This window comes from Carya illinoinensis, chromosome 2, assembly GCF_018687715.1.
Source record: "Carya illinoinensis cultivar Pawnee chromosome 2, C.illinoinensisPawnee_v1, whole genome shotgun sequence".
Lineage (NCBI taxonomy): Eukaryota > Viridiplantae > Streptophyta > Magnoliopsida > Fagales > Juglandaceae > Carya > Carya illinoinensis.
Window position 1 is genome coordinate 12,361,050 of NC_056753.1, and position 13,076 is coordinate 12,374,125.

The window sequence follows — 13,076 nt, forward strand, 5'->3', positions numbered from 1 at the left end:
CTTTAGAACAAACTGGTTTGCATGATATTGGGTGGAAGGGTCAAAAGTATACTTGGAGCAATAGGCATCAAGATGCCTCATTTACAAAAGAAATGTTGAATCAAGTACTAGCTAATCAAAGCCGATTACAAAACTTCAGTATGTGTGAGAATGAGGTACTAGTTGCTAGGAGTTTTGACATCACCCTCTCTTGTTGTCTTTTAAAGAGGGTTTGGGAAATCATTTACACAAAAGAAAGCTATTCAAATTCGAGGCAAAGTGGATGTTAGAAGCTGATGGGGAAGAGATCGTCAAAGGTGCCTGGAATAAGCCTATATAGTTTGTAATTACAGCAATAACAAATGGTTAAGTCTTATTTCAAAATTACAACAATGCAATGGAGAGCTATTGAAGTGGAGTTTAAGAAAAAGAAGTGATACTCAAAAGGAGATTGAGGAGAAAATAGAGTTGCTAAAGAGCTTACAGTTAGAAGAAGGTGTTCATAATACTGCAACAACCAAAATTTTATAGAATGAGCTGAGCCTATTATTGGAACAAGAAGATGTCAAATGGAAGCAAAGGGCTAAGAGATACTGGTATAAGTAAGGGGATAAGAATACAAAATTCCTCCATGCTTGTGCTACTCATAGGAGAAAGAAGAATTGGATTAAATCTGTGAAGGATTCTCAAGGTGCTGTGGTTACAAAAATGGAGGAAGTCGATAGGGTCTTCATGCTATGGAAACTTATTTTCTACTAACAATCCTACACAAGAAGCTTTGAAAGAGTGCGTTGGCAGTGTCAAAACTTGAGTCACTCAAGAAATGAATGAGGATTTGTTGAAACACTTCACAGAGGAAGAAATTAGAGCTGCTGTGTTTTAAATGGGACATCTCAAGTCTCCAGGTCTAGATGATTTCAGTGCTACTTTCTATCAAAAATATTGGCATATAGTTGGAAAGGAGGTACGTGATGCAATGCTCGATTTTTTGAAGGATGGGATTTTGGAAAATGAAATCAATTTCACTTACATTGCACTTGTTCCTAAGTTGAAAAACCCTACTACTCCTGCTGAGTATAGGCCTATAAGTTTATGCAATATAGTTTATAAGGTTAGGTCGAAAGTGCTAGCAAATAGGCTGAAAATTTGTCTCCCTCACATTATTTCTCAAACACAAAGTGCTTTTATACTTGGTCGATTGATTTAAGATAATGTTATAGTTGCTTTTGAAGCTTTACATTCAATGAGGACCAAGCAAAAAGGAAAAATGGGATCAATGGATATTAAACTTGATATTTCAAAAGCCTATCATAGATTGGCGTGGTGTTTTTTGGAAAATATGAAGGTCAGTTTGCGGTTCAGTCAAAGATGGGTTAAAATGATAATGCAATGTGTCTCTACAGTGAGCTATGTAGTCATTGTAAATGGGAGACTAGGTCCTATTGTAAAAGGCGGGGAGACCCTCTATCTCCCTACCTTTTCATCGTTTGTGCTGAGGCTTTAAGTGTTATGTTGAATGAAGCAGAATGGGAGGACATATCAAAGGGGTAAAGATTGTAAGAGGCTGTTCATTGGTTAATCATCTCTTCTTTGTTTATGACAACATTATATTCTGTAGAGCAATTGATTTTGAGTGGAATTATATCAATGGTATCTTGAGGAAATATGAGCTTTCATCTGGACAATGTTTGAATCATCAAAAAACTGCAGTGTTATTCAGCTTCAATATATGTTTTAACATCATACAACAATTGAAAAGGTTAATGGGTGTCTCTAGTTGTGATAATTATAAAAGGTTTTTAGGTTTACCTACAAATGCTGTGATAATTATAAAAAGTTTTTAGGTTTGCCTTCATTTGTAGGCAAGTCTAAGTATAATTCATTTAGAGGCATTAAGGATAGAATTTGGGTTAATATGAACTCATAGAAGACCACTTTTCTATCACAAACAAGCAAGGAGGTTTTGTTAAAAGCAGTTGTGCAAGCTATAGCAACCTAATCGATGGGGGCTTCAAGTTACCAAGGAAACTGTGCAAGGAGATGGCCTCTATTATGTCTAGAATTTGGTGGAGCCATAAGCAACAAGACAAGAAAATCCAATGGAGGAAATGATCAAGACTTGGGGATACAAAAGCAAAGGGAGGATTGGGGTTCAAAGATTTTGAAGCTTTCGATAAGGCTTATTGGTGAAACATACATGGAGATTAATGCAAGAACCATCTTCTTTTGTTGCAAAAATTTTGAAGAACAAATATTTAAGAAATGGTAGTGTAATGGATGCTCAAGTTGGTCCTCAACCATCATACATTTGGAGAAGTCTGGTTTCCACTCTGGAGTTATTAAGGGAAGGAGTAATATGGAGGGTAGGTTCTAGTTCTCAAATCAGAATTTGGAAAGATAGATGGATCCCTTTTAATGTCTCAAATCTGGTCCTATTTGGTCCCTTCAAAGGAAGAAGCCACCGTAAATCAATTATTGGATGAGGATACTGACTCATGGAATCAAAGTCTAATGTATCAGATTTTTAATGAGCTAAAAGTTGGGATTATCTGCAGTATACCTGTTAGTCAGTGTGGAGCTGAGGATTCAATGGTTTGGAGGGTCACAAATGATGGGAAATTTAATGTTAAATCTGCTTATCACTTGGAAATAAAAGAGAAGTTACCATTTGAAGGGTGAAACATCAATGATGATTACTGATGAGCAAATTTGGAAACAGATATGGAGGCTCAAGATCCCTAGTAATGTGCAGCATTTCATTAGGAGAGCATGTCATGAATCACTACCTACTAAATCCAATTTGTTTCTTAGAAAGGTAGTCGAGGATGCATTGTGTCCTATATGTCAAAGAGATCAAGAGACAACCATATATGCACTGTGGACTTGTCCAGGTGCTTTTGATGTGTGGGGGTTAATCAGAGTCCATTAAGGAAGTGGCCTTCACCATCAAATCATTTTTGGGAATTATGGAAGCAACTGATCTGTAAGTTGCAAACTGAGGTGATTGAATGTGTAGCGTTATTTTAAGAGGTCTTTGGCTTAGAAGAAATGCTACTATCTTTGAAGGTAAATTTGATAAACCAAACTTGGTCATACATAAAGCTCTTAAAATAGTTGAAGAGTACAAAGAGGCTCAAACAAATACTCACCTGTTGCCTACTTCTACAAGTCATAGAGAACCGGCTCAATGGAGGAAGCCTGGTTTGAATTAGCTAAAGGTGAAGTGGTATGAAGCAATTGACTCAAAAATGAATGAATCAGGCTTAGGCATCCTTATCAGAGATGAAAGTGAGCAGGTACAAGTATCTCTGTGTTAAAGTGGAAGCATCTCTCAAACCTTTAATTGTGGAAGCTACAGCTTTGAGGAGAGCAACGTTCTTGTGCATTGAGTTGGGTTTCTCTACTGTGATCTTTGAGGGAGATTGTAGGGAGTTGGTAACTACCGTCTCTACAACTGGTTCAGACAACTCAGAAGCTGCTGCTGTGATTCATGATATCAAACAGCTTATGTTAAATTGTGATAGATGGCAGATTAGCTTCAATTGAGAAATGAATATTGTAGCACATTTGTTGCCTAGGCATGAACTTTCTCTTGAGGGAGAATATGTTTGGATGGAGGAATATCCCATTCATGTATTGAGTGCAGTGTTGCATGATCAATGTACCTGATATTTTTTTATCAATGAGAAGTATTATTCCATTTCAAAAACAGAATAAAAAATATCATTCTCAGCGTGTGGATGCAGACACAAATTACCAGTCAGTCCTGTAAAGAGAACGCATTCGATGCCTCATAAATTTCCTACTATTTAACATAACCTTAATCTGCTCAAAGTAGTAAATCTCCTCACTACACCAAGCACCCAAGTTAAAAAAAGAATTCCACCCTAGAAGAAAAAAATAAAATAAAATAAAAGAGTGAGACACTGCAAAACTATACACCCAGGAATACGAATGGTTGAACCATCAGAATCCCCCTATCACTTGTTACTCCCACCACCAATACCATCAATATTAATAGAGAGCCAAAAAAAAAAAAAAAACAACTCTCAGAAAGGAAATAACTGAAGAAATTCATAGCCCATATACAGCTAAACTGGTATGACATCGTTCTTCGATGCATCTTCACACCTTAAAACAATACCCTCGAGGCTAGCAGGGAAAATACATTTTGCCCATTGGCATCCGGTTGTGAACGGCTCCAGTGGAGGGACAATCATAAGCACGTTCTCATTTCTCTGAACAACTCCCATTACACTAACTGTGCTTCCTTCTTTGATATACCTACATATGCAACAATGAAATTCAAATGTCCAGACTTGTGAATGGCAATTATTATGATGGTACCAACATAGCCTTTTATCCTCATAAATGCAGAGTATTTATGAGTAAGTATGAAACACAGAAAATGTAATCATAAGAGGGAACAGTAATCTAACTCCAATCTGACAATGAGAGAGAGAGAGAGAGCTTATACCCCTCTTTTAACCGCATCATCCGATCATCACTTGAGAGGTTCCTCGCTCCCAACCACCTGATGAACTCGGGGGACAACTCTTCATTCTCTGGATTAACATCAATGACAATTGAGTTGTCAATATAAGGAGTCACCCTTGCTCCATTGCCAGTCTTAACCAAGGCTCTCAACCCAGACTGGAAATCTGAGATATAGAAGTCAACCACACGCCTCTGTCGAATGAAGACACCAGTCAAAAATTGTAAAATCCCAGACAATATTTCACCCCCGTCGACCCAGGTATCTTGGACTCACCAAAGGACCCGTTGGAACAACGGGATCTTTAAAACAAGCAAGCATGCAAACCAGCAGTAGCAAAATCACAAAATTTATAAAGCAGCAAAGAGAAGATTGTTCATCTAGGATATGCCATGGACACCTTATCTAGTAAATTTCATGGCAGACGTTCACAAAAAATACCAGTCAGTCCAGTGTACATACTGAAAAAGGAGGCCACCCGATATCTGCTCAAACCTTATCTAAGTGTATGAAGTAAACATTTTCCTGAAAAGTCCTCAAATCTTTGAAAACTTAAAATGAGAGATGATGTGTTTCCAGTACTAATAAATCCCAAACACAAACCACCCCCAAAAATGTAGAACTTTTATGGCAATGTCAGGAAGCACAGAAATTTAACTTTAATAATAATAATACTGTCCACAAAACTATCAAGCCAATGTTTCAATTACTCACTTCTAATGATCTGAGTCCCCAAGTAAAATGGCGATGTGAAGGGTTCGCAGCCTTTGAATCCCATCCTCGATACTCATGTAAACTTGTTGATGTATACACACATCGAGAAATATTTTGAAATGATGTCTCAAGCGGCACATTGCCACAAGTGACCACCTTCAAAAGGAACAACCAAACATGTGATAAATGTCATTTAAGAATATGAAAGGACAAGAGAGAGGAGAAAGAAAAGAACACATGGAAAACCAGCCACACCATCATTGCTTACATTTACTTCATAACATCCATTAACAAATCTTCATAACTTTGAGATTTTAAACTGATAGTTAAATATTTCTTAAAATGTACATTCACCAAATAGCAATAAGATTTCAAATATTTGCTCAAAATATATATTTAACCATATAAACTATAAGATTCTCACCATTAATAATCCCCTCTAAAAGGGAAAAATAAAATAAGTGAGGGATTCAGAGGTCTTACTTCATTATTCCTCACTAATCTCATATTTTTAGCTTACTCTATTATGACTGACTAGTTGAAAAAGTCAATGATGCAAGCGCAAAATACAATCAAACAAATGAAGTTCAATTTAATAGAGAAACATTGATGCAATACAAGAATAAGAATATAAACTACAAAATCATCAAAGCATACTACATACCCCAGAAACCTTCACATATTGCCCATTCTTTGCAGTTCTAAGCTCCGAATCAGGATAACGAGCAATGTAACCAATAATGGCTCTTCTCCCCCAAAAAGTATTCCAGATGAATAAAGCAGCAACTGTACCAAAAAGTGCCACTACCACCATAAGGAGAATGGCATTGTGGACAGCTCCAAGAATAAACCCACCAGCAAGGAACCCCATCACGAAGAGAAGAATTAGTGACCATGACACTAACTTAGGGAGGTTCCTCTTGAAGGAAAACTCATCAGCTTGAGTAAGAATATTCACGGCCTGATTGTTAACAACAGAGGAGCCTGGTACTTTCATTGATCCCATAGATTCTAAAGGACCAGATACCTTCCGAGGGGCCCCAGAAGAATTTAAAGGGCCTGAAGAAATGGGTCCAGATGTAATAAGACCTGTTGCAGGGAGCACATGATGAAGAGGCCCAGAGTTATGGCGGCCTGTGGGTGTTACTCCACCAGATTGGGGACCAGATGACTTCTTCAAAGGCTCACCATGCTTATTTAGTGGGCCAGAATTTGATTTCTTTAAGGAAGCTGAACCAGACATGCCTCCAGAAGATACAGGCCCCGGAGTGGTATAGCTGGTCCTAACTGTGGCATTAGGCATGATTGGACCAGAGTGTGTGGCAGCACCTCCAAAAGATCCCGTCCTTGAAGGAGCACCAGTTAGAGGGCCTGATTTTCTAGATTTAGAGCCATCCATAGGGATATCGAACATTTTCCCAAGTTCTCCTGACTTCTTGATATCTCCACCTGTATAGGGCATGGCAGCAGAGCTCATAGTTGGTGTCCTTTCCTTTGGCTGCTCTGGCCGTCCTGATACGTAAAGGCCATTGCTGAGCTGATGAGATGGAATTCTGGAACTCATCTTAGGTTCTGTATGAAACCCTAAAGAACTGATGTGATAACAACTAAAGGCACTATGCTGATGAGATACTCAAAGCCCTCCTGAGGACAAAAAAGCATCGAGGAAATTATAGCCATTGTACACTGCAAAATTATAAGATGCATAATCTCAACGATGGATAGCTGGGAAAGAGGCCAAAGTTAAATTTGAATGTTGAATACAAGGAAATAAGCACTAAAAACCAGTGTACAGTGAGACCAAGGTCACAAAAGAATCTAGTTCACCATTTCATATCAGATTTCCATTGGAGCTAGAGCTCAATGGTTGTCTGGTCGGACTTTACCAGATTTAGAAGTGCAAATAGTATATAATCAGTCTCTGTAGACAGAAATCAAAACTCAGAGTTTGGTTAAAACATGAGCAGATTAAAACCCCCATTACCAATAACGCATCGATTACAATAAAAGAAATGGCTATCCAAATGTAAGTTCAAAGTTAATAAGATACAGATAAAATGGAAGTATGAACTTAAACTCAGAAAACTTTCGCATTGATAAACTATTATGCCAAGGAAGAATGATATTACACCAAAGAGTTCTCTCAAAATAAGCTCACAGAATTACCTCTTAATTGATCAAGAATGTGTTTAAGAAGACTAATTAAACGTACAATAATTTTTTTTTGATCGGTAATCAAGTAGTTTTATTCAAAATAATTGGCAAATCCCAAGTACACGGGGAGTATAATTGAGAAATACCTAACTAGAGTTCACAATTGAAAGAAGAAAGTCATGGACATTTAGTCCATTACAAACAATGGCCCCCACCCAAGAAAACAATGTTTTGAAGAAAAAAACTTTCAGCTCCCCCGTTGTTCTCTCATGGTCTTCAAAACTTATATCATTTCTCTCTTGCCAAATACACCAACACATGCATATGGGAACCATTTTCCATATTGCTGCCACCTATAAATCTCCTCGAAGGCCTCTCTAGCATGCTAGAAATCCACCAATCTACGGAGCATGACCCATGATACTCCAAGACCTGTAAAAAAATCAGCCCAAATGGTCCTAGCCACCTCACAATGTAGAAACAGATGGTCAACTGATTCCCCATCTTTCTTACACATACAACACCAATCCACTACCATTAACAGACGTCTTCTTAGGTTATATGTGGTGAGAATTTCACCCAATGCTGCTGTCCACACAAAGAACGCTGCTTTTGAAGGAGCTTTCGTCTACCAAATGCTCTTCCAAGGGAAATTGAGCATGCCTGGGCTGGATAAAACTTTGTGAAATGATTTGACCGTGAATTTACCTTTCTTTGAGGGACTCCACAATATCCTATCCATAGTACCCTCGGTCATACGTACGGAATACAGTGTTATAGAATTATGTGATAACCTCCAACTCCCAGTCTTGGGCTGCCCTGGTAAATTCCACATTCCATTGAGAGAAGCCATTGGAGAAAGCCAACAAGTCTGCTATTGCTGCATCCTTGACTCGTGCTAGCTCAAATATGGCCGGAAAATTGTCTTTGAGACACTGTTCACTGCACCATTTATCATGCCAAAATTTGACTCGCGAGCAATCCCTCACCACAATATGAGTATGTCTCCTGAAGGTCTCCCAACTGTTCCTAATGTTCTTCCACAAATCCACCCCATGTGAGCCACGAACCTCACTTGAACACCAACCACCCCATGCTTCCCCAACACGCTCAACTATGACAGACTTCCACAAGGCCTCACCTTCTTGTTGGTACCGCCACAACCATTTACCCAATAGGGCTTGGTTGAACTTCGTCAAGTTTCAAATCCCCAATCCACCCCCAGAGAACGGGGTACACACCATAGACCAATTAACTAGATGGAATTTGAACCCATTCCCCAAACCACTCCACAAGAAATCACGTTGTAGCTTCTCAAGACGATTGGCGATCTTCGCTAGAAGCGGGAAAAAAGACATAATATAGGTGGGGAGGTTAGCTAGAGTACTTTTTATCAATGTGAGTCTACCACCTTTGGATAAATACAACCTCTTCCACGATACCAACCTGCACTCCATCTTTTCAATCACAACATTCCAAATCTATTCTGATTTAAAAGAAGCACCCAAGGGTAAGCCAAGATACTACAAAGGTAAAGAGGATACCTTACATCGCAAAAAGGTAGCAAGAAATGCCACTTCGGGAACATTCCTCACCGGTACCAATTCAGACTTAGAGAGATTTACTTTCAAACCTAAATCCACTTCAAAACAAAGAAGTAAAGCCCTCAAAGATTGGATGTACCCAAGGTGTGCTCCACAAAATATGAGGGTGTCATTAGTAAACAACAAATGAGAAATGTTAATAGAACCATTCCCCACTAAGAAACCATAGAGAAGACCCGCTTCCACAAGACCTTCAATCATCTTCCTGAGAGCTTCCATGACAAAAGGAAGAGTAACGAAGAGAGTGGATCTCCCTGTCTCAAACCACATGAGGAATCAAAGAAACCCAAGAGTGAACCATTCACCAAGATAGAGAATCGGACTATTGAAATGCAAAACTCCACCCATTTCAGCTATTTCTCTCCAAAGCCACATCTTGCAAGTAGTTAAAGCAAGAATTTCCAGTTAACATGATCATATGCTTTTTCCATATCTAATTTGCAGATCAACCCAAGCTTGCGGGATTTGAATCGTCCATCTAGCACTTCGTTTGCAATTAGAACCAAATCTAGAATTTGTCGACCTTAGACAAATGCATTTTGTGGCTTCAAGATTAAACTCTCCATTACCGTACTCAATCGGTTCGCTAGTACTTTGGAAATAATCTTGTAGACCCCAGTTACCAGGCTAATAGGATGATAGTCTTGAACATCCGTTGACCCCACCTTTTTTGGGATTAGTGCTATAAAAGTGGCATTGAGACTTTTTTTGAAACTAGCATAATTATAGAATTCTTGAAACACCTGCATGAGGTCACCCTTGATCACCTCCCAACAAGTTTGGAAAAAGCTCATGGTAAAACCATCAGGACCTGGGGCCTTATCACTAGCCATTCCTCGGACGACTTTGTGTACTTCTTCATCAAATGGTCTCTCAAGCCGCCCTATAGACTATTGATCTATTGCTGAGAAAGACAACCCAGAGAACCCATTCACCCTCCTGGTTCGTACTGGTAAAAAGTTAGGAGATTAAAAAAAAAAAAAAAAAAAGACAGTAGAAAACTAAGCAGGGCAGTTGGTAGAAGTAGCGAACTAATTGAGATTATTCTATCCAATAGGGGTATGCTACACTCTATTAGTCTGACTTATTGGTCATGGATTATTGAATTCGTTCAGATAACTACATGACCATTGACCACATGTATGTGCATCAGTTTGTATGCATGTAGGGGTGAGTAAATACCAAATCCACACATACCCACCAAACTCTAGAAGGGTACCAACTACATGCGGTAGGGCTGAGCACTACCCGCTACAGGTGGGGCTTAACCCTATCTTGGGGCAAGATTTGCTGACTCAAGGGGCGGACAGGTAGGCTTTCCATCCAAGCATGTTTCCCCCTATTTTTGTCCATTGAATCCTTTCCAAAACAACACATCCTAATTATGCAAAAAAAAAAAAAAAAAAAAAAAAAAAAAAAAAAAAAAAAAACAACTGGCAGAAACCAGAACCAACAATCAAATTCCAATAGCTTTCAAAATTCAAGTCCCAAAAATAAACCCAACAAGTTTAAAAAATCAAATCACAAATACCATTTTCTGTTGGGATTTCCGCGACAGTAAAGAATCTTTTTTTTTTCTAATCAGTATCTGCTTTCTGTAATTGTGAACAACAACTTGGGCTAATCAGAGAGATGGACCAACCATATACATTACACCATTTTCGGCACAAAAAAAAAAAAAAAAAAAAAAAAACAAAAAAAGAAAAAAAAAAGAAAGAACTAAAGAAGAGAAGAAATGGTTAAAAAAATAGAGGATAACGAATTACATGGAACAAAGATCTTCATTACACATGGAACTCTCGGTCCCAGTGTGAAGAAAAAAATAATAATGCAAATTAGACAACTAAACTTCTGAACAACCTTTTCTTGGTCCATATGAAATAATCAGGGCACAGATGGACCACCATTTGAAAAAGTAATGGAGCTACAATCAGATATTTTATAAACTTCAGAGTTTGGGACTGTAAGTGCCAAAGTTTATCCTTCTTTTCCGTTATTTTCTCAGCTAACTACATCATGTCAGCAACCACGCGAATGAGTATTATTCCATCAGAAAAAAGTTACCATACCATCTGCTGCTGGTATTTACATTTTAACAGCCAGAATCCACATTCCAACAAAGAAACATAGCATACACAAATTTCATCTTTCACAAAAAGAAGCTCGGAAGAAAAGAAAGTGCGAAGGAAATGACCAAAAGTTTTAGTCCTTGCGACCCAATATATAATCCAATATTCAGAATTATTACATTATTTCCCTACATGTACTCAACCAACCAAACAAAAAGGAAAAACTCATTACGACTGTGAAACGTAGTGAAGTATCAGAATCTTTCCATATTTAGAAATCTCTCACTTAAACGGTACTATTAAAATTCACCAAAAATCCTAATAGCCTCAAGCCCAATCAAACCATAAAGGAAGAAGCTTAGAGAACAAGTACATATTTTTTTTTTTTTTGATAAGTGAGAACAAGTACATATTTAAAGCCTTGAGAGTTTAGAAAGTGAAGGTTTTTGTCAATTATAGTCCGTCAACGGGGGGGGGGGGGGGAAACCGAAAATCCAACCTTCCAAACTTTTAATTCCTTTTCTTTTCCCATATTTGCTGAACAACCAAAAAAAGACCCAGATTCCAGGGGATAATGGGAGTGCCAGAGTCGTAAAAATCTACAAAAATGCACCGTTTATAGAAACCCAAGCAACAGGAAAACCCAATTCTAAAACCGAAATCGAGAAAATAGGACACGCCCAAGTCGCCATTCTGTGAAAAACCAATAAAATGGTGAAGATCTGACAAAATAAGCAGGCAAAAGAAGTAAAGGAACTGAGACCAATGAGAGAAAATAGGAAAAAGATAAAGACTTCACAGAGACACAAACCTGAAGTAGAAGCCGTTTAAGCAGAATGAGCTGAAATCTGGGGACTCGGAGACATTACAAGTCGATCAAAGTCCCAAGGGACCAAGCCGAAACCCCAGAATCTCGCTCGTTTGTGGGGATTTTTCCGTGTAGAGACTTGAGACCGCAACACTGGCGTGGTTGTCTCGTCCAGGGTTCCCCGTTGCAGCTCCAGTTCTCTTTTTAATCCTTTTTTATTTGTTTTAGCTACAGTTTCTGTATGTTGCACCAGTCCTATTTCTTTCTTTCTTTACTTCTAAGAGCAAGCGCGAAATTGGATTAATTTTAAAAAAGGAAACTATTGAACACCGAACAGATGTTTAACCTAATTATGAATTAAGAATTTTTAAAAAAAAAATTCTTCTTACATGCGAGTTTGCACATTAAATCACGTACCAATATTAATATATAAAGAATCCATTTAATAATTTTTATTAGATAGAGAACATTTTCTTCTCTCAATTTTAATTTTTTAATAAAAAAATTAGCAGTACGCGATTTGGTATACCAAATTACTTATATTTAGTAAGATTCATTTTAATAATCACTTTTGACATTTATTATAAAAAAAATATCTTTTACCCCTCCATAAAACATTTGAAAATTAAAAATTAAAATAAAAGCCAAGATTAGACATCCTCGGTTGAAAATTAAAAATTAAAAAAGTACATATGAAAATAAGAAAAATAAAATTAAAATTTTAAAAATTAGGAAAAAAACAAAATTGAAAATTGAAAATCAAGAAACGTGAATATCTTTCTACTTTGGAAATAAAAAAAAAAAGGGTCTAATTTTTATGTTTTCAAAATAAATACTTCATTTTTTCTCTAAAGAATTATTGATTAGAAATTATTTTTAAAAGTTGAAAAGTAGTTTTTTGGAAAAAGAGTTAAAAAGTGATATTATTGTCTTTTTTAAGGCTATAATGGCTAATCTTGTCTTTTAAAAAAAATGGTACATTGCAATCTCTTTATAGCTCGAACCTTGAGAGGTAATTGCAACTGGTATAGTAGTTTAATTAAGGCTTTGTATCTTTCCCCATTAGTTTTTTGGGTAAAATTGTTTCTTTTAAAAAAGTATCTATAGGCTAACAAAATGGTCATTGCATTCATTTGATACTTTGTACATCTAGCCTAAATATTCTGATGACTAATAAAAATATTTCAGATTCAACGTTTAAAAAAATATTTGGAAATTGAATTTTAATCTAAAAAATACAAAATTGGCCTTAT

The 13,076-nt window shown here is 37.2% G+C and overlaps 1 protein-coding gene across 5 annotated transcripts; it reads right to left on the reverse strand.

Annotated features, from left to right (window-relative positions):
• Positions 1-3,766: 3,766 nt before the first annotated feature.
• Positions 3,767-12,087, reverse strand: LOC122300128 (uncharacterized membrane protein At1g16860-like). Of its 5 annotated transcripts, none has more exons than XM_043110551.1 (6): positions 11,827-12,087; positions 11,629-11,708; positions 5,853-6,832; positions 5,189-5,344; positions 4,457-4,668; positions 3,767-4,263 (listed from the first exon to the last, which is right to left on the reverse strand). In XM_043110551.1, exons 3-6 carry the CDS (start codon positions 6,750-6,752, stop codon positions 4,071-4,073), a joined length of 1,461 nt encoding a protein of 486 aa, XP_042966485.1. In that variant the 5' UTR covers positions 6,753-6,832; positions 11,629-11,708; positions 11,827-12,087; the 3' UTR covers positions 3,767-4,070. The 5 variants fall into 5 exon arrangements, with proteins under 5 accessions (XP_042966485.1, XP_042966487.1, XP_042966486.1 ...); XM_043110553.1 differs by having other exon boundaries at positions 5,853-6,874; XM_043110552.1 differs by having other exon boundaries at positions 11,515-11,708.
• Positions 12,088-13,076: the final 989 nt, after the last annotated feature.